Genomic DNA, 21,900 nt, shown 5'->3' on the forward strand with positions numbered 1-21,900 from the left:
AACCAATCACATGAATCTCCCGCCCCGACATACAAAGCAATAGCAATGTTAAAACAAAGTAAACTGGATATAAAATCCCCAAACAGGCGAAAACCTACCAGTTTCACCCACTGTCTCTGCCACCTCCCTCCATGCCTGGTTCCTCCGGTTTGTATCCCGGTAAATAGTTCTGGTCGTAAAGAACCGGGTGATTTGCTACCGTAATTTCTCGTTTGGAATATTTTCAGGAATATAGAAAATGAACTGCGGTCTGGCTCTCCCAGCTTGCACGCGGTTTGATTGGCTAGCGCTTGTACTGTCAGATTTGCATAAACGGGATTTGATTGGCTGACGCTTCCAGCTCAGCTTCAAAAGTTAAACATTGCTCAACTTTTGAATCCTGAAAATCCTGGAAATCTTCGCTTTGCTTCCCCATAATGCAGTTCGGCGAAAAGCAAGGCAAAGTGACGTCACTCCCATTCAAAGTCAATGGACAGAGAAGCGTTGAAAGCGTTGGAAGATTTTTTTTAAGCAACTGTGTGGACTTACCGTTACAGTGGGCTACTATATTCCAAAGTTAGAGGCCAGTGTGCATATGCAGACCAGTGGATGGTATTTAATTGCACTGGGTTTCTTCCTCTCCACAATGGTCATGGGGTTTGGAAAGACATGACAGATGAGCATTAAAAGGCCTCATCAAAGCTCAGCTCCTCCTTATATTTCCGAGCTATGAGTAGGAACGTATGACCGGCTGTCAGAACATGGTGATCATTTTCAGCTTCATGTTGCTGATAGGGCTTTTGGTTTGGGATGAATAAAAGATGGTAAGTGCACTAAACTAGTGAAGCCTTCAGGCATTTTGGGGAGGTTGGAGTTATTCTAACTTTACCTTGACTCTAACCATGAATAAGAACTTCTCCTTTTTGTTTACCTGAGGTTGACTCTGGTGTGGGATTTGTTTTAAAGTGGCATCCAGCAATATGTAGTTATCCTGGGTGTGCACCTGAAAGTGTCTCTGTAAGCTTTTATTTGGTTTATATGTGGTCAAAAGAGGTCTAGACATCAAGCTAAACTTGGCTAAATTTGGTACAAAAGTGAAGGCTGGAAGATTTGTAGGTTGCATAAATAATACCTGGTATTTCTTATTTAAGTATGCGTAAACGGTAGGAAAAGTGTAAACAATTGGAGGTTTCAATCTCTTAACTGTGAGGATTTGGTGCTTTTTATGATTTGTATAATCATAAATTGAATATTTGTGGCTGTAAGATGTTGGTTGGACCGAACGAGTAACATTTATAGATGTAACTTACCCCTTTTTTTAAAAATGGTGGTGTGCATTTTGCATAATAGTCTTACGTCTGAGCTATTTAAGGAATGAGAACCAACTGATACATCTATACAAATGAATGCAATGTTGTTATCTTTTGGCCTTGTTATATCAGCACTTTCTGGGCAATGGATGCTTTCATGTAAGGCACAAACTCTGGTCTGCCAAACTATGGTCAGTGTGCTTCTCAGTAGTGGACCTGACCCAGCAACTTGTTAAGTGAAGTTCACTAAACCTATAATATTCTCCAAGCCTCTTTTAATAACTAGTATTGGAGAGCTCCTTATGCTGTTCAGTCACATCCAATCAATTCCAGCTTTTTCTCCCCATTCTAAATGATTTTCCTCTCTGTACCGGTGTCTTTGAAGTCGACTCCTGAGAGCCAACTCACTGCTGGAGACCACTGGATCCTCCACTAATGATCTCTACCCGGGCTGGGGAAACTGCTTTCATGGCTTGCGTAACAGTTGCATTTTCTCTTTAGATATCAGCTGTACATGGTGTTCTCTTCCAGCACAATGGAGCATCTGTTTTTCTTAGAGGGACACCCAGGGGACGCATGTTGTTGTGATTGAGGAGACCTTCAAGAAAATAAACACTCATGGTGGTGGATGTTCTTTTCAATGTGTAAAATCAGGTTCAATATAATGTATGCATGGTTTGTATTTAAACACCAGTGGCTTTGTGTATAGTTCTGGGAATATAGTTGGAATCATCAGACAGATGCTGTGAATTTAAAGTACATCTTGTTGCATAATTGTCGGCAATGCTCATCCCCTGCATGTTAAGTGAGAGTTTAATCATGTGAGACAAGAAAGTGTATTTTGGCTTTGTTGTTCAGCTTTTGCCAGACACAAGTGGTTTAATTGTACCAGTGTTATTTCATATTATGTTCATACTGCAGTACAATGTATTGACATTATATACCGGCCCTGGTCAGGTAATGTCACTACTGTTGCCTACTATTTGTACTCTGTTATGAACAGGTCTTCCTTGACCTCCTATATTGAAAAAAGCTTTGTGTAAGTCTGCGGTATTTCCTTCCAATTAATTTTCACTATCACAGCTACATCTCATTGACTGAAGTGTTGTCCTGTGGTACATTCAGAATTGCTTTTATTAAACCAGTGCACAGTTAATTATTAACTAACCTTAAAGCTATTCTTGGCTGTAAATTGTCCTGTTCGAGGTAACAAAGTATGCTCTGTTCAAGGCGTTTCCAGATTACCGTACTTACAACTATATCACGTGACATAATTTCATGCACTAACCAAAATGAAAAATATCATTTTATTTGCAGAAAGAGCCCAAAAGTAATTTACATATATGTATTTAACGTTTTGCGTCAAGTATTGAGGCTCTTTACACTAACAACATTTAATTTGATGCAACCAGCACAGCTCATCACCTGTCTAACATGCTGTGAAGCATGGTGAGGCATCAGCTGTTTTACTGGCAGGAGCTACAGCACAAGAAAAAATGATGGGGGGGGAGGGTATGGATTATTTTTTAAATAGTTGTTGGTAGGTGAATAATATCAATAATGCTTTACACAAAAATCTTTCAGGTGAACCAGATTTAGTTTTTAAGAACAGTTGCATGTAGCAGGCTTGCATATCCTGCAAAATGGATTGCTGTCATTCCCCTGCCTTAAGCTATTTGAATTTGTTTCTGCTTTGGTTGAAGTTGATTGGCAGTGATTGCAGTTGGTTGTGACACCTGGACAGCATCAGCAGTCTGAAGTGTTGCTGTGGATCTGTAACTATAATATCACCTGCCAAATGTGCTCTAGTGGTATTAAATGGCCTGTCAATGTATTGGCTGTCCAATCAGCTCCTAAATTGAGTGTGGATAGCGGTGAGTTTAATAGCCTTGTGTTGGTAATAAGAAAGCAGATTATTTTGTTTAGCTGAGCTCCATGCAAGCAATGTACGTTTTTGAAATGCCTGTGGTGAGAGCAGACATGGATTCAGCATTTGTCCCAATTTCACTGATGGATGCGTTTATTGCGCTGCTCCTTGATACAGTATTTTTTTGGGCAAGGGTGGGAGCAGATTGGATGATCTCGTCTCAGGCAAAAACCTTTTTTATTTAAGTTTACATGTATGAGAATACAACAGAAATCACTTGCCTCCAATTTCTTTGCTGTTATTGGATCACGTCCCAAGAAATGGTTCACTAATAGAAATGACGATATTGCTACTATTGAGTGGAATTTAATAATTCTGACTGAAGGAAAATTGATTATCCGGAAAGATTACCTATGTGAAATCAAGCCCAGGAAGTTTTTAAGAACACATGTTATTATGTCTGAAGCCTCTGCAGACCAGACATTCCTGTCTTACAATCAAACCCAGTGGTTAAGTTTAATATCAGGGTCACAACCTTGGCAGGACATGAAAATGCGCTGAGAGGAAGTGAGGCCCACCGTGCGGAGTGCTTTTTATTTTGGTCAGTCATCGCAAATTCTAGACATGGCATTGCAGCCCTCCCCTCTCTGGACACGTTTCAGACGGACTAAGCTCTGTGCCTTCGCTCTGTCTCCTCAGTGTTTAGTGAGTGTGTCTGTACCTAGCCTAGCTTGGAGCATGTTTTACTTTCAATGTGCATGCAGAGCTGCCAATGGAGCACATGATGCAGCTGAACAGACTTCGCTGTGCCCTCAAAGCCTCCGTCCTCCCCTTCCACTCTGCCGGTTCCATCATCTTAAAATGAGTCCCACACCACTGTCACTGCTGACGTGATAGCCACACGACATCACCGGTGCTATGACAACAGCAAGCCCAGCCTTTCTCTCATTCACAGGTCCATTTTGGGCTCTCAGTGAATGTTCCAAATTATGCAGCGCAACACATTAAGGCTGCAACCTCTCAGCCCTTGAAGCCCTACATGCATTAAGGTTCATTTTCCAGATTGCTGTGATTACAAATCCTGCCCTTTGAATCACAGAAAATAGATGAAAGGAAGAATACATGTAGTCTTATCCCAAACATGGAGGTTATGTTTTCATTTAAGATCTTTCTGAACCAGAATGAGAAATCCAAACTCAAGTCTGACAGTTGTTAGATTTATTTTCTTTACATTAAAAGGTTGCAACATTTAGTGTAAACATAACGCTTCTCACAGTGGAGTGGAGGGGCAATTACAAAGGAGACAAGGGAGGGAACACACATTCCTGCTTGCAGTAGGTTTGTAGTTTAGGGGGGGTGGAATTATAGAATGAAGGAGGGAGCAAGGAGGGAGCAAAAGAGTGTGAAAGAGTCAGCAAGAGGAGGGTGTGTGTGTGTGGGGTCACAAACAGTCACTCCCCCTCCCTCCCTCAGTTCTTCATCTCATCCTTGCATATAGTCACTCTGCTGTGGACTTGCAGGAGGAGTATCAATAATCCCCTCACATGAAGCTTTACATTTCCCTCTCAGTGATGTGTGGGATTTCTTTAGGCTTCTGTGGAAAAGCAGAAGCGACACATCCTGATAGTGCACAGTAAGGTAAGTCGTTGTATTTACTGCTGTGTATTTTTGTAGCACTGTGTGTTTGGCTGTGTTAGTAGATATAGAAGAGACAAATGGCTACCCAGCCTCAAACCTCCCACTTTCCAAAAGAGGTGCTAAATCACACCAGCAGCAACACACTGAGTCAACATGTGGCCTGTGAGCATAGGCTTCAGAGACTGTAGTTAAATGTATGAAATCAGATGCAACTGAAGGAATTGTTAATGTCATTTTGCTTTTAAGATTCAAATGTATTCCCATTTACATGTCCATACTCTTAACCTATAATGTAATGCTCTCTGTGTGGTGTAACCATATCCTGGGGGTCTTCACAGCCTGTGTTTAGGGTGGGGTTTCCACCTCATGTTTGTACCTGTAGCACTGCAGTGTAGGGCCCTACTTCACCTACAACAGCAGGCTGCCAGCCATTGTATTGCTCTCCATTCACTGCCAGACGCAAATAAGACGGTTTGTGTATGTGTCATTGTAATGACAAAGAAGTGGAGGTGGTGGTGGTGGTGGTGGTGGGCTTGTGATGCTGAGAAAGCGAGATGATGAATTGCAAATGTATGAGATGGCCAAAGTCAAGGAGAATTCCCAAGGCGCATCCTGGAGGGGGGTTGGACGACTTTATGATGTGCGAGTTCATTTAAAATGCTGGCTTTGTGTCTGAAAGCCCCGTAGTGACTCCTGTGGTGGGGAGAGGGGCGAGAAATGGTCATCTGGTGTCATAGATATGGAAATGTATTGACCGTTCAAGGATTAGCAGGACAGGAGGTCAGGATTGGGCTTTCAGGCTTATAAATCTTAACAATGCTCCTGTTATGACTGAGGAAAGCAAGCATTACAAAAACACAAACTCTGAGTGCTTTATTCAAACTTTATATACAAATATAATGCAACTAGAGTATTAATCTCCATATCATTGAACTTCACACAAATACTCTCCTGAGAGGAAAGTCCTTGTGTCACAGATTGGTTTGCATGGACTTGTGTCATAAGCTTCATATAATTGAAAGGCACAGTCTGGAGTAGAACAATGGTTATATTGTAGATTTACAAGCCAGCAGAGTGCATCAAAGATCAGGTGGTCTTTGAGACGCTTAGGCAATTATGAAAGTTGGACTATTTTATGCAGCAGAGTTCAGCATGACGGCACGTGTTTGATTGAATGCCACTTAAGCCACAGCACTTTGCTGCATTTGTTTTGGCTTTACCTGCAAATCCAAACCTGTAGCACGTGTAGCCTGTAGTTATTTAGGCACTGTGCATAGATTGACAAACACTCTGGACAAGAATGTGATAAATAAGAGGATATGTTATCTCTATCAAAAAGAGTATTGGTGCTTTACAAAATGATAATTCTTTTCTCAGTGGTACTAAATATAAAACCAAGCTTTTTATTTGGGTTGGAATTGCAGCCACTGAATGTGTTTGCTTTGCCATTTAATTCACTGTCATACACTGTGCTAAATGTTAGAATAAGACATGCACGTGTAATGTAGAGGTATGCAATTTGGCACAGTGTAAAAAGAAAGGGCGTTATCAGCTGTTTGCAAAAGCACAAATCAGTGAATGAAATCTTTGGAAATTGTATGTATATCAAGGTCTACGGCCTAAATAATGGGTTCTTTGACTGGAATCAAGCTGAAATATAACTTTCCAAGTGACATTTTACCAAAGGGCAATAAAAGAGCCTTTTACTGCAAATGTGACCAGGACGGCTTGGAGGAAGCAAACACATTTTCTAGCCAGCTTTGTGTAGTCATGTGTGTCAGGATGCACCACGGATCTGCTTCAGTGCACAATGCAACAAAGTAAGGAGCTCAAGGGGTGTTATGGTTGAGGGGGTACTCAGGGAAGATGGGTCTCGGTCAACAGATATGATTTAGATTGAATCTCCTAAGTGCATGTACACGATTGACATGTTACTGTCTAACAAAACAATCTAAAAAGTGCAAACACTTTTTCTTTTTTAATGAGAGCTTTGTTTAGAAACTATTTCCCAGGGTGGGTTCAGGAACACAGATGCTGCTCATCATCCAGTCCACCAGGATTAGTCAACATCTCCCTTCAGTTCTCAATTGCAAAATAACTTAAAATGCTTACTTCCTGCTCATGACTTTTGGAATCACATTGATGAAAATGGGCCTCCACATTGACCCAGATGTGGTTTTTGAGTGTATTTTGGCTTGTTTGCCTGTACTTTTCCAACATGAATAGCTTAATATTCCCACTAACTGACCTGCAAGCTAATGATTGCGTCTCTGGAAGAAGACCCTGAGTGATCCACATTTAGAAAACACATTTCTAATGCAGGACTCTGCTCTTCTATTTCCTTGGCATTGGTTTATTCTGCTACCAGGAAATGGACATTCAGCTGCCATACTGAGATTGGTAGGTGAATGGCTCACCCAGCAGTGGGTTGGCTGCTGCTGTAAGGACATCAACATCCATTCATTGCTCTTTTGGTTGGTATTACTGAATAAGAGCAGCAGTGATAAGATTGAAATTATATATAATGCAAAGATCGCAAACCACGCTTGGATAGGTTTAAGTATTCTGACCAATCATTTTTATACCCAAATTTTTTAAATATACCTGAGCACAAAACATTAAAAAATGTTTATCTCTCACTGGCAAAAAATTACCCCCACCCCCATTACTCATTTGAATCAAAATACCTTCAATGAGATGCACATCTTTCAGCCACTTTTACTTATTATTGTTTCATCTACAAGCTGAATATTAACCCTATGCCTTTTGGTTTGAGCTGAAGCACGAGTTTGAAATGGCAGTTTTAGGACCAAATGTATTGCAAAGTTTATATTGCAGATCATTCTCAGTTGTCTCCACAAATATCTCATTTCTGCTTGCAGCTGTTTTTCATATACATCATCCTGTGCCAGTGCTCGTAGATAATATTTCCTTGTGCATGCATCAAATTGCCATTGCAAAAGAAACCCTGTGTTTTGGCAACCAGTGTGACCCAACATTGATACTGTTGATCACAAATCCATAATCATAAAACTGTCTGTCACATTTGCTCCATGTAAATGGTTGGGTGTGTTTAGATTGACACTGTGGAGGAGAAAAATGGTAAAAGCCTGGAATGTGAGGCATGTAAAGCTAGATTGGTGTTGATGCTCTGTGTGGCCATGGGAGACCTTTTCACTGACAGTGACGGTAACGGGCTATGAGAAGGTCAATGGCTGAGAGTCTCTGCTGATCGCGGTTGCAATGTTTTGTCAAAGCAGCTTAAGCCTTTTTCTTTACATAAAGCATTTTTGAAGCCTTTCTTATAATACTGCCATGATGTTGCGTTATTGTCTCATCCTGCTGTCTCCCAGTTAACATTTCTTCAGATCGGATGGAAGTCTCACATAATTATAGATATGGTGGAAAGACTTTCAAAAGATTAACTTTTGCACCTTTATGTTACATAATGAACATCAATACCTTTGAAGGAAAATGACAAAGAAATGGGAGGTTAAGTTACATAGGATGTTCGCTTAAATTCAGTCATTACAACAGATTTACTTTGTTCTGGCAAATTCAAATCCTCAAAGAATATAAAAGGCCTTGCATGTATTCATCTGACACACTAATGAAGACAGATGTGTGGCTAAACCTGCAAGTTTCAGACGACGTTTTAAGTTCACCTTTCATCTAAACAAGTAATACATTCTCATTTGATGAAGTAGTCTGCCTGGTTAAACCAGAAACAAGTACAGACTCATTTTTAATGGGGTAACAGTGGTTCATCATTTTAATGGATGGGACTCTCCCACTCTCTATATCATATTTAAAGAAACACAGATGCCCTTCCTCTGCTGAGGAATCACTACAACCTGTATCCACCCCCCCCCTGTATGTGAACAATGGCCGGTGGCTCACGTATACTTCCAATTAACGGCTCTTTAAGGACTTCAAAGGTTGTCAATGAGGGGCTAAAAGTCTGTAAACAGGAAGTGTTTGCTAGCACCTTGGTTGTGACCCTCTAAACAAGTAAATAGCTGGTATTGATGACAGAGATGAAAGAAAAGACTGGCACACAATCTTGTCTTCTGACCCAATACAAAAGAGGACATAGTTTAACTGTTATTTAGGCAATCATGATACAACGTGTATACTATATAAAATTCACCTTTTTAGTAAATTTAGTTGAACCAGTGTCCATAGAAGTGTATAAATCATTCTAAACCTATAGAGTGGACAAAGGACTTGTTAAACCAACACAACTTGCAGCATCTGCTGTACAGAGAAACCCCATATACAGCTTAAAGACCACCACAAGCAGTGACCTGAGTCTGCAAACAGTGGTGCTCTAGAGAAAACAAAACAACACCACATGTTGCTAGAAAATGGGCTCCAAAATCAGTGCCCGCAGTCTTATTACAAAGAATATAACTTTTTTTTTTTTAAGTTCAGACCGTAGGCATTGTTTGAATACTTTTTTCACAATTAGGGCTTATTTTGCCACCCATAAGATAGAAAAACACTGCAGTACCATCCTTTACATACATTTTGTTTAGTGAACTTGAATAAGAATAATTTAGATTATTTAATTGCCACAATACAGTTTCAGCTAATTCCATTCCAATAGGTCATTTTGTTCAAGTTTTGGGTTTACACTATTGGGCCACGTTTACACGGAGACGTAACGGAGACAAAAACGAACCTTAGTCGATATCAAAAAAGGCTTCCGTCCACACGAGACCGCTGGAGACGCTGTAGTACATATGCAAGGCCTGTAAGTGGCGCTGTACTGTGGTTGCCATGGTTGCCTCGTTGCCCTTCTGTTTATTCTCCGCGGTGGATTTAGCAACATGTAGTTAATGTAGTTCATGTAGTTCTCCATGTCCACTTGTTGCTGATGGTTGTGGTAGAGGAGCTGTAGATTTTTGCACAAACATCTATAGCATGGTCAGTAGCGTCTGGAGCACGAAAGCAACCCTGTGATCTGCCGTTGTTGTTGTTGTTGTTGTTGGCGAAACACATCAGCAATGACGCGGGCAGGGTGCTCCGATCGCCAATTTTGGGGCCGATCGCCGGAATCAGTATCATCCGATCGAGTAAACTCAGTTAATGGGGCTCATTCACTGGTGCTTCCACAAACAACAACCAACATAATTATTATATTCAAATGAAGTACATTATTCAAGTTTACATTAACTTTGGATAGTAACACGGTAGAAATTAGCGGAAGCACTCTCTTTTCCTCTCTCCCCCTCTCTCTCTCTGTCAAAGATCTCATGCACCTCACTGATCCAGTAATGAGTAACCCGACAGTGAAGAATAAATATATTTATAACTAGTTTATCTTGTTGCAGAGGTAGATAAAATAGCTTAGTGTGTTAGGTCTAATTGATAGTGTGTGTTTCGCTTCACTCACTGGTCCGTCACAGCGGGTGGAGCTGCAGGATTTCTGCTTCACACACGTTGCATACGGCTATTTTATTGTCATTTTCGGATACCTTAAAATACTGCCAGACTGTTGAAGCCATTTTGGAGAGCTTGTTTTGCCGTGCACAGAAAAAAGTGTCATGTATTTTACGTCATCATTTTACGTAATGCGATCGGCTCTCGCAACCGGCATTTTTAGAGAGCACCGATCGATCGGCACAGAGTGACTATCGGCCGATCCCGAGCTGCTCCCAGCAGCTTCTACTGAAGCCAGTCCCCAGTCACTCTGTGCCGATCGATCGGTGCTCTCTAAAAATGCCGGTTGCGAGNTATGCCCATGATAAATTGCCTTAGCTAAACCTTAAGCTTACTTATCCATTAACTAGTAGCCATAGTTAACTATATTTGTTATTGTCTTTTAGCTAATTAGCTAGGGAAGGAGGGAGGGTAGAGAGAGCATAGGACCTTCTTTTTTTAATTTTGTATTCAACCAATATATTTTTGGTAAGGGAAACTGCACAAACAGCAGTAGATATATATTCATTTATAATAAAAAAAAAAAGGGAGAAAAAAGGGCACTTTCTCTGGAGGAAGAAAAAGGGCAGGGGCTCAAGCCCACTTTGATGTCTATGTGTGCACATGCCTGAACCTATTAATTTTTCATACCCACTTAACGGGAAGAAACTCAGCGAATTGACGATACGAACCATTTTTACCGAAACAAAACACAAGGAAATGGACCCTGAGCAAAAAAATGCTAACGCACAGAACTCACGGTACAATACTTTATTACTTATCGGTAGGGATGCTCTGATCGATTGGCCGCCGATCGATATCGGCCGATATTCACTCTGCAGATCGATCGGTGCTCTCTATAAAGGCAGATCGTGAGAGCCGATCGCATTACGTAAAATGATGACGTAAAATACATGACACTTTTCTCTGTGCGCGGCAAAACAAGCTCGCCAANTCACTGCTCTAGAGGAGATCTGCATGGAGGAATGGGCCAAAATACCAGCAACAGTGTGTGAAAACCTTGTGAAGACTTACAGAAAACGTTTGACCTCTGTCATTGCCAACAAAGGGTATATAACAAAGTATTGAGATGAACTTTTGTTATTGACCAAATACTTATTTTCCACCATAATTTGCAAATAAATTCTTTAAAAATCAGACAATGTGATTTTTCTCATTTTGTCTCTCATAGTTGAGGTATACCTAGGATGAAAATTACAGGCCTCTCTCATATTTTTAAGTGGGAGAACTTGCACAATTGGTGGCTGACTAAATACTTTTTTGCCCCCTATATATATATATATATATAATCCTTTGTGTTCTTGAGATCAAGTTATCACAATTGACTTTATTTATTTCCAGATGATTCCTCCGAGGGGTTGTGCCTATATTGCTATGGTTCATAGACAAGATGCCAATACAGCATTAACCAAACTCAGCAGGGGCTCATACAAAGTCAATCAGAAACCTGTAAAGGTACATAAACATTTTATTTAATTATTTCCATTGTTATATTTGTTCTAGTGGTGATCTTTAACTTTCATTCTTGCTTAGATTGCTTGGGCTTTGAACAAAGGTATTAAATCAGCGCACAAAAAGTTCTGGGATGTTGAACGTGGAGTTACCTACATCCCGTGGAATAAAGTCAAAGTTGACGAGTTGGAGACCTATCGGGAAGGGGGGATGCTGGACGTGGAGACACTAAATACAGGTAAACACTTACCCATACCCTAAGCATGGCCAATATTTACCTGCTGCTGGCTATTGGACCTTTTTTCTCTCTAACGTTATCATGTATGTTCCATTGTGCACAGAGTGGAATTATGGCAAGGACATCAATAACAAGGCAGCTGTAAATGGAGACTTGGAGAGTGTCCCAGCAGATGGAACCATCACTGCTCACATTCAGGTAATGTTAATAGTCTTTAAACATTCTTTCTGATCTAAATCTGCTCATTTGTTCTGGTATATTGGCCTTGGTATTGGATGCTTACTTCACAAGAGTTCTTGTGGAGGCTGTAAGGAAAATACATTATTGTTGCATATAAGTATTGGAGCTTATCTGAACCACCCACTTATCTTTTTCAAAACCAAGTCACTGCAGACGTGCTAACAACTTTTAAATAAAATAGGAAATAGTAAGATGGAGCCATACAGGAAAATGTTAAAAATACATCATCAGGAAGACATTCTCTGCCAATCAAGGTTTACACATGGCAGCTGTCTAAGGCTTCAAAAAACGTTCAATAGGACTAGTATCATGGAACAGGGGAAATACCCATTCCTACAATATTTGCAGTTCAGTGAAAGCACAGTTGGGTCATACATTACCATCTGAACATTACTGATGCCTTTGCTATTTTAATGTTGAAAGTAAAGGGCATTTCATGCAGATATGCTCGCTATTTTAAGCAAAATACAGATACAAAACATTTATGATGATTTTCAGTTTCAGACGTTTGCCATACATCTGTAGAATTAACTCAGTATTGATGCTTTCACCCACTGGCTTATTTAGCAGTCATTTGAAAACTGACTTCCATCTGGTGTTGAGTAGGGAGCTTGACCCATGTCATATTAAGGTATCTCAAAGCGGCCGTAAACAGTCAAATGTTACAACGTACTGCCCAAGACTTAGAAAACCTTCTCAGTATTTTCAATGCTATCTGAGTATTTGGGAGTGCTGAATTAAAGGGAGAGATTGTCATGTTTGTGTCCTGAATAAATATCACAGTATTTACTCTTAAGAGGGGTTTTCATCATGTGACTCATTGTTTACTTCATCATGGGTGGTTTCAGAGTGATTAAATAAAAGTCAAATCTGGTGATTTCTTTTATACATCCGACCACAATTCAGATAAGCTCTTCTGCTGATAGGCATTACATCCAGTAATGCTTATTCATACGTTTTTCTTTTCCTTTTATAAGAATTTGCATCTTCACTCAGTAACCGTGTACTGTGCAGTATAATTTATTCAAATAAAGTGGGAATTATAAAAAACTTTACTGTGGTATGTGTAGACGGAAGCATTTATGTGATCCTTTCTCTGTTCGGTATTTGACCTCTATAATACAGAATGTCTAGGTTTGGCAAGGTTGCCGGTAATTGTTTAAACAATGTTTAGTTTTAGTATCCAATTGCAAACAAATTGTAGAATGACAAACATATTTATAATATATAGTTGAGGTAAAATGTGTTTTGGTTGCAATGAGGTGAATCCTGAACTCAAGAATATACCAACTGATATTGAGTTGAAATTCAATTAAAGCACATCTCTGACGGGTCAACATCTAAGTTTTAGTATTAGCAGTTTTGCAAACATTTCAAAGCCAATTACAAATTCATGACCACATTATGCCGAAAAATCCAGCTGCACTGTCTGCTACCTGCCATACTTGGCGTGCGTGCTCAACGGCACTCCTCTGTGAAGAAAGGTTGCTCACATGTCTTGCGGTCGAGAGTTTCTGAGTGCTGTCGGCTGCTGGTGGGACTTAAGGGCCTGATTGGGAGGAAGTGTCCAAGTGGGAGACAAGGTAAGCCGAGAGCGTCATTAGCAACACCATGCAAACTGAACAGGAAGAATGATTGTTGTTTGTTGAGATGTTTTGGCAATGGGAATATTGCCTCAGAAAGCAAGGCCTAGGCCATTGTTCAGACCCTGTGTCCATGTAATGCAGTTCATTCAGCAGGTCTCTGTGCTTTACTTTAAACTGGACAGTGTAAGACAGGATCTTCAGTGTCTGCTGTTATTTACTCTCCAAAGTCCAAAGCGGCCCAACTACTCAAATCATTTGTGTGGCTCAGTCTTGAATATTAACAAAGCTCAGTATTCCTGTTGAATTGTTGAATTGTTAGCCTATCACCTGATAATGAACAGAAAAATAACGTGGCTCTTGTTTAGCTTACTTTAATTCTCAATGTAAAATATGATCAAGAAATAATTATAGCTAAGCCATCCTACAATGGTCTGTTTTTAACACATGCATTTGACCTTAATATTCAGGTTCAAACCTGTGCAAGAAAGTCATGGCAAAAGTATTGAGGTTGGAGGAAATGAGTACTGCTCAGGCCTAACCCTATTTTTGATGACAATCTTCTTAAAAGTTGAAAGCTGTGTTCCTCACACTCAGATGATTTTCTTGTTACCCAACAACCCAAAAAATAGTTTTAGTTGTATTATTGCCTGTGGATTAAATGTTTTTATTTAGATTAATACCATTTCATGGAGTTGCAAGATTAAAATCATTCATTGGCACTTACACTTATTTGGATTAACCCTTTGTTTTTGCCGTAATGAAGGGTTGTGCCCAATTGTCAACTTTCTCAATCATGTTATATAAATATGTATTCTGTTTGTGGCCAAAATTGTCCTAGCAACTGTAAAAAATGCATGATTTCATTATTGTTGTTGTTCTTACTGAGGAACTGCCAGGTCAGTGAGCCGGTTCCTAATACTGTGGAACTTCCCCAAACCCTTTCAAATGTCCTCCTCATTGAGAAGCTTTCAGTCCAAGGGACTGATTTCATTTATTACGCTATGCCATGAAAACCTACCCATTCCTCTGCTTTGCATTTGTGTAGTTCTAGACCTGAAGTTTGCATGCAAAAATAACATGCAACATGACCACACCTGCCAGTCACTTTATACTAAAGAATATAAAATATACATGCGAGCAACAGATCTAAAAGCACTGTTTTGATGACTAGAATAATATGATGTCTTCTATGCATCAGCCATATCTTAAGTCAGCCAATATGTATAACTGCATTTCATCAAGCTCTCCATCTTCTTGAGGTTTGTTTATATTTTATTTCACCAGTTAAAAGCTGCCATATTTTCTGTCTAATTATTTGACAAACAAAATGCTAATTTTGAATGTTAGTTAAGTCTTGAAGTGTTAAGCCTCGCTGTTTTTCTGAATTCTTTGCATTATGGGATTTTATAGAAATCTGCACATAGGCCTTCTAAATCCTCAGCATTATCACCTTATTAATTTTGTATCCAACACTACACAAATTGGTCAGGCAGCCGGTGGCAAACATAATGAGTACTGAACTTTCTTTATTTTCAAGGAAATGCCCCTGTGATATCATTTTTGGGATTAAAGAAAGGACATTTGTTATTACCAGACATAATACTAACCGCCACCATCTTTGGCAGGTTTGGCCTTTTTGGTGTAGGTCATGGCACCTGCCACGTGAATTGTGCAAATTTAAAGATGTTTTTTCCTTCAGAGATACCTCATTTATGCATATACAGGTTTGACCTTCTGCGCTCTGCCTGTGCACATCTTATAAAGCATTATATAATACTTGGAAAGTAATGCAAAACCCTTTTTAGTTTTCAGTTATCTAGCAATCTATGACATTGTTCCGATCTGTTGAGCATTGTAAGGAGCAGCGACTTATGCTTTGTTTGGCCCGGTCTCATGTAAGTTAACTAAGCCTGCATCGAATGACTTGTATGAAAACACACACACACACACACCATTTTGTTCTATGTATGTTGTCGAACACACAAACAGTGCCATGGCACACGTGTAAGTGTCGAGACATGCAGCTCTCCTTTCTTTCAACTCGTCCACACTCCAAGAAAGTGCAATTTCTTCAAATTCGCTGCCTGGATGGGGACATCCTAGCTTCTGTACCCTGTCTGGCTCTTCTGTTTGTATGGCAGGTTTGGTGTGTGGTACAGGTGTCAAATGACACCAACTACTTTGACGTGGTGTGTGTTTTGCTCTAAGAGGATGGTGTTTTACTGTCAGCAATCTGCTAGTGCAGCAAATAAGGAGAGAAGTGGTCTGGGATGAAAATAAATAATTCACCTGAAAAAGCAGAAATACTCCCATGGACTTTTCTACAGTGGTTTGTGGGACTGAACTTTGTAAAAATGTCTTAATATTGGTTTGATTACAAAAAAAGTCTTTTAACCACAAGGCTAAGGGCTTGATTATTTATCCTTAGGGTCAGGCGGTCTGATTTAATTCGTATTACCCTGTGTTTCATTGGAAGGTCAGAAGAAGAATATCAGACGTTTACTTCTAACACTCTTAAAAAAATCTTGACCCAGGATGTTTTCATCCCTTGGTCCATGTTTGGTAGCATATTGAGCTGTTTTCAGTGGAATTATAACCAGACATTACAGGATTTTTCAAATGCAACTGTTAGCCATTCATCCTACAGGTAACGAGGCATGTTGAAGTAAAGTGGATACATCCTTTGGTTGCAAATGTTGCCGTCCCTCGGAATGAAGTGGATAAGGTAAAAAATTAAGGTCTAAGCCAAGGGTGTTACTTTTTATTTAGAACATGATAAACAACGATTATGAAAGGTGAAAATTACTTATGTAGTTTACATGGTGAGCATATATCATAATGTCACTGAATATTTAAATGGTCCCACTATTATTGTTATTTATTTACCTTTTGAGAACTCTTTGTTATAGTTAAAAGAAAACCAAATCAAATGAATAGATTGCACTTTCATTTCTCAGTATAGCTTTTCACATTTTCTTAGTAATACTTTTGCAAAACCTTCAAAATATAAATACAAAAATATTTGTATAATCTTTTTGTCAGTCTTTGAGGGACTGAGAAGGCCCAGTTGAAAGAAGATTAATATATAAAAAAGCATCAAAATAACATTTATGTTTACCAAATAGCTGCAGAATTGTTAATAATTAAAAGGGGCTTTTAAATTCAACATTTTTAACGTCCTCTAGTCTGATTTAAAATAGAACATTTAGGAGATTCGGATGTCGTGTTGTAAATCTGCTAGCTGCTGCATTTCTTTGTTAAGCTTGATACTTTGCATTTAGACATCACAGATCTGACTAAGCCTCTGGTTAATGTATCTCAGTCTGTAACGTAGATTATTATATAAACTGAACAGTTTTCTCCTTTCAGTCGCTTTCAAGTGAATTGATATTTCAAGAAAAAGAGAGGAACTCTTCAATTACACCCGTCTCACATGAGGCCTCACAAAGGTGAGTGTTAAAGAAATTCTCTTTGGATGTTGGGATTCCAACATTTAGATGACACTGGAAAGTAAGGCTCATTCATAATAAAATGGAATTGAATTTTTTTTCATCCCATTTGTTTACTCATAAAAAATGTAAGATATTAAGTTCTAAAGGCCAGTTTATTGTAGAGCTGCCTCATTACCATGTCTTCACATATCTTATAAGTAGCAGGTGTAAACAAAGAACAAAGGAATTATACTGACAGGAGTGAAAAAACTGAGTTGATACCCTTCAGAGATGAAAGTCTTGATCAGAGATCCAAGGCCCAGCTGCCTGGCTCGTGGGGTTTCCAAATTGGAAATCACGTGCAGGAAAAATGGAGCAGCAGATCTCCTGTATTTCTGCTGATGGACTGAAACACCAGGGTAAGAGCAGACCCATCTGTTGCTATCCCCAGACTACTGACTTCATTAAGGCTGTTTGACTAATGAACTTCTTTCTCTTTATTTTAATTATATGTTTGCAATACCATATTTAAACAGCATCAAATAGGTTATTTTGCTTACATTTACAAATTACTATTATATTCTGTCATTTTGTTCTTTGTGTGGCAAATTTTATTGCTGCAGGAAGTGTGTGTGCGTGTGTGTGTGTGTATATGTATATATATCTGTATATAATAGAGATATATAGTCAACAATAGCCTCGGAATTGTGCTTTTAAAGCTGCTCAACAGTACTTACTCCCTTCAAATGAGGTTCACTAATGCAAATCCCAAACTTAAAAGGCTTTAAACAAAATTCAGAACATTAATATACATCTTTTTGTCCTCCTGAGCACAGAACAAAAATAATTTGTGTTTGCTTCTTTAGTTTCTATTTTGGTAGCTGAGCCAGCCGCGTTTGCATATTAGCACGTGTCCTACAGGCTAGCTAATCAACACCACTCTGCGCTAACATGGTGGTTACCGCTGAATACACTGTTGTGACCAGAGGTGGCAGTACTGAGCCGTCGCAGAATATTTACGTTAACACTCTTAGCCTTGTCAACACCCTTACCACCGTTAGCTGCTAACTGCCTGCTAAAGCATCTTCATATTAAAAGATGTGATTAGGCAATCCACTCCCAGATTCTGAATTAAAGCTATAAAGCTGAATGTCGTATATTGGCCGTTTCAAGACACTACGTGTCGGGTTTGAAAATGTTCAACTATGGTGGCAATACCAAAATGACCATTGTGGAATTAATGTACATCTTCAGCAAGACTAGTTAGCCCGTTCAGGAAAGACTGACAAATCAGGATTAAGGTTAACAGTCGAATAACTAGTCAACTCAAGTCTTTGTTTTCGGTAACCATCAGTGTTTCTGCTGCAAATTCTTATTGGTGCACTCGAAAAACAAATCCCTAATTCTTTTTTTTACACATTAATTGCCAAAAGTTTAGCTACCAAATAGTTGATTATTGACCTGATTTTGGCTTCTGATGAATTGAGAGATAATCCTTGACAATTGTTGCACCAAGTGCACACGTGTTTACTGGCAGTTCTTCTGATGGCCACTAAATAATGTTATTAGGGGAAAAGATTATTGAAATGAATGTTCTCTCTTAAAATACGAAGAAAGCATAATGTATGTTTATGCACATTTTTACTCTTCATGTTGTGGTGTGGGATAAGTTATTGAATCACCACAAGATGTAGAACAATTCCCAATCCTTGTAAAAATGTGTTTAATCTATGTTGTATGTTGTTTAGGTTTTATTTTTTTCCTTTTTTGCCAGTCCTAGTAGTCTGTTTTTTTTTTTACATTTTATCACACATGATTTTAATTTATATTTCAAAAATGTATAATTACTCAAAATGATGAATGCACCTATTCTTGTTAATGGTTACATTATTTTAATTTGTGTACATGGCACACCTTGCTCTGAATAGTCATATTTCACGTGTTATAATATTTTAGAATGCTTCATTTAGATATTTGGGCTGTTTTAGCCACTAGATAGTATTTTCTCATAGCATTTAACTGATCATAAATAGTCGTAATAGAGATTAATTTCTACCAAACATTACAAATACGGACATACATTAATAATTATATGCATGATAAATGTAAGGCTCATCTGTACAGTGATGGCTTTTATCCTCTCATACATGTGATTAAGGTTAGTTGTAAAAATAAATTGGCCCTTTTAACCTAAAGATGGATTATTTTAACTTGCAGACAATCTGATGATGAACACATGAATGATTAAGTGTATTTGTTGTTGTGATGATTTGGACTGGAAGGTTTGTCACATTTTGAGGGATTACATCATAATGCATTTGATATCAGTATAATGGGTAGGTTTGCTCTGTAGCATTTGGACCTACAGCCAGCTTTAGCATCCAGGGGAGGATGTCGGGGCAGGAACTTAAGGTGATCACCTTGCAGCATCTGGTAGGCTATGAATTTAATGTCATGTGCTCAGTGAGTCTATGGCCAGCGGACATCATGTGTTAATGGTAGAAACATTTAATCTGAGTTAATTATAGATTTTGGGTTGTAGGATGAATGTGTGATGTATGATTACCATCTGAAATGTAATGAGCAATTACAATTGAAATGAATTGTCATGGTGGACATACATGTTTAAATTGTATTGATTTAAAATTGAATTACCCTAAAATGCAATCAAGCTTTAAATTGTGCAGCACATACATTTCTATTTTATTTATTATTTTTAGCTGCTGTTACCTGTTTTTTGTTTTTTTACCATACAACTTGTATTATATTACATGAAACATTATTATATTACCATATAATGTTTGTTTCTAAAGATTTTGCTATGATTTCACTCACTTTGAGTATCAACCTAAATGCCAAACACTGATATTATTTTGTCCTTTATTGGAAATATGTCTGCTGTATATGATGGTACTTCTATATCCTTAAACGTGTCTAGGTTCACTAACCCCTCAGTTATCAGATATAAAATGACTATAATTATTTATTTTCAGATAAAAAAATGCTTTATCAATACAATTTATTGATGTATTCAAGTCATCATTTGCAATATGTAGATAACTAACACATTTTCTGAATTTAAAATGCATCAGTACAAATATATTATATAAGTTGAGTTGTATTATTAAGAAAAGTAAGTAATTATATGGCTTTGCAATGTTTATTTTATCTAAAATCATGATACTTTTGTCAGTTTGGTGTGGTTGAAATGATTTTATGTGTGCATGTTTATTATCCTTTCCTTATTCAAGAGTATGTGAACTCTGTACCCTCAGGCACTAAAACACTTCCTTGTTATGGTCTCCACCTTCTACCTTTACCTTAGAGCAAACCCATTGTGTTTGCTGTAACTCTAAAACTAATTTAATCCTAAAGGCATGCTGTTTGGGACACTGATTTTTTTAACCAACATTTTAGATGTGGGTGTTACTGCAGGAAAAAAGCGAATGGTTCATCATGATGAGGAGGTGACTCTCAGCAGTCTCCAACAGCTCCCCCGATTAAAACTCACCACTCTACTGTTACAATTAGCCTCCATAAGGCAACTGTGCTCCCATGTATGCTCACTCTATTTCCAACTGTGTTATTGTTGTGTTAAAGCACAGGGTGTCATGTAAATCAATTGCATTTAATGCTGTATTAGGGTTGTTTTAAACACAAATACAACCACAACCCCCGTTTGTCTATGGTGCTTAAATCCATTTGTTTTCACAAATGCTGTAAAAAGAGCCTATGGGTATTTCTTGCATAATTTGCACACTATATATGTAGTGTGTGGACTTTATAAATGTATGGGTCAAATACTGCATCTAAACATGCAATGGGTAAGTAACAATACATGTGTGTGTAGACCAGTGGCGATTCTAGACCAATTTGACTTGGTGTCATTTTCTGAGGGGGGGCACAATAAATGCGGGACGAAAAAGACAAAGACTGTATGAAGTAATTGCACATAAGAAAACAATGCAATACAGTTATTGGTATTTGTTTCAGTACACGTATTTATTTCAGATACTTATAGTTACAGTTGTTACGCTCTAATGCAGGGGTCTCCAACCTTTTTTAGGATGGGAGCTACTTTCAAAAAATAAAACAAGTAGTGAGCTACTTGTACTTCAATTTTTTTGTTTTTTGCAGTCTATATATTTAGCACATTTTAACATTATACTTTGTGTGCTGTTTGGGTCTGTGGGGCCCGTTTTCAGTGTTTACTAAAAGAAAATGTATGCAATTTAATTATTTTAACCTGCTTTATTTTGGGGTGGACCTCACATCCTCTAGGCGGGTCCGGGGGCATGCACCCCGGGAAATAATTTGTTTTAAATGTTAAAGTTAAATGCATCAATCTGGTGCACTTTGAGCACAAAATGAATTTATGGATACAGCTCTCAACACTCATATGAAAGGGAGCTGTATACTTTTCAATAATCCAAACATCTTTAGAATATGATCAAAGCCAATAACAAATCATTTAAACTTGTTTATTCTTATCTTATGTTACCTATAGTTAGGATTATTTATTTTTATTTATACATATTTTACTAATCACTCCCCTTTTAAACTGTTGCAAGAACGTGATATTGATATCGATATCCATTGTGGGGGGTGGGGGAGGAGGGGTGTTGGATAGATATAAAGTTGTAGTAAGTAGAGAGAGTTCGCTAAGATTGAGGTTTCGTTAATGCATAGGGTAGATTTCTTTTAATTACATTTC

The 21,900-nt window shown here is 38.4% G+C and overlaps 2 protein-coding genes across 2 annotated transcripts in view; both read left to right on the plus strand.

The window, feature by feature from the left end:
* The first annotated feature begins 4,694 nt into the window (after positions 1–4,694).
* Positions 4,695–21,900, plus strand: part of tiam1b (TIAM Rac1 associated GEF 1b) — a 61,426-nt gene continuing 44,220 nt past the window's right edge. The window contains exon 1 of the mRNA XM_010792199.1: positions 4,695–4,794. The gene's annotated coding sequence lies outside the window, so the exon portion shown is untranslated. The remainder of the gene's footprint in view (positions 4,795–21,900) is intronic.
* The window catches only part of LOC104963588 (splicing factor, arginine/serine-rich 15-like), a 14,592-nt gene continuing 4,273 nt past the window's right edge, over positions 11,582–21,900 (plus strand). Inside the window, exons 1-3 of the mRNA XM_010792201.1 lie at positions 11,582–11,694; positions 11,773–11,929; positions 12,033–12,127. Coding sequence (XP_010790503.1) covers positions 11,614–11,694; positions 11,773–11,929; positions 12,033–12,127 — 333 coding nt within the window. The 5' untranslated portion in view covers positions 11,582–11,613. The remainder of the gene's footprint in view (positions 11,695–11,772; positions 11,930–12,032; positions 12,128–21,900) is intronic.

Source organism: Notothenia coriiceps, unplaced genomic scaffold, assembly GCF_000735185.1.
Source record: "Notothenia coriiceps isolate Sejong01 unplaced genomic scaffold, NC01 NC01_scaffold00036395, whole genome shotgun sequence".
Classification (NCBI taxonomy): Eukaryota; Metazoa; Chordata; class Actinopteri; order Perciformes; family Nototheniidae; genus Notothenia; species Notothenia coriiceps.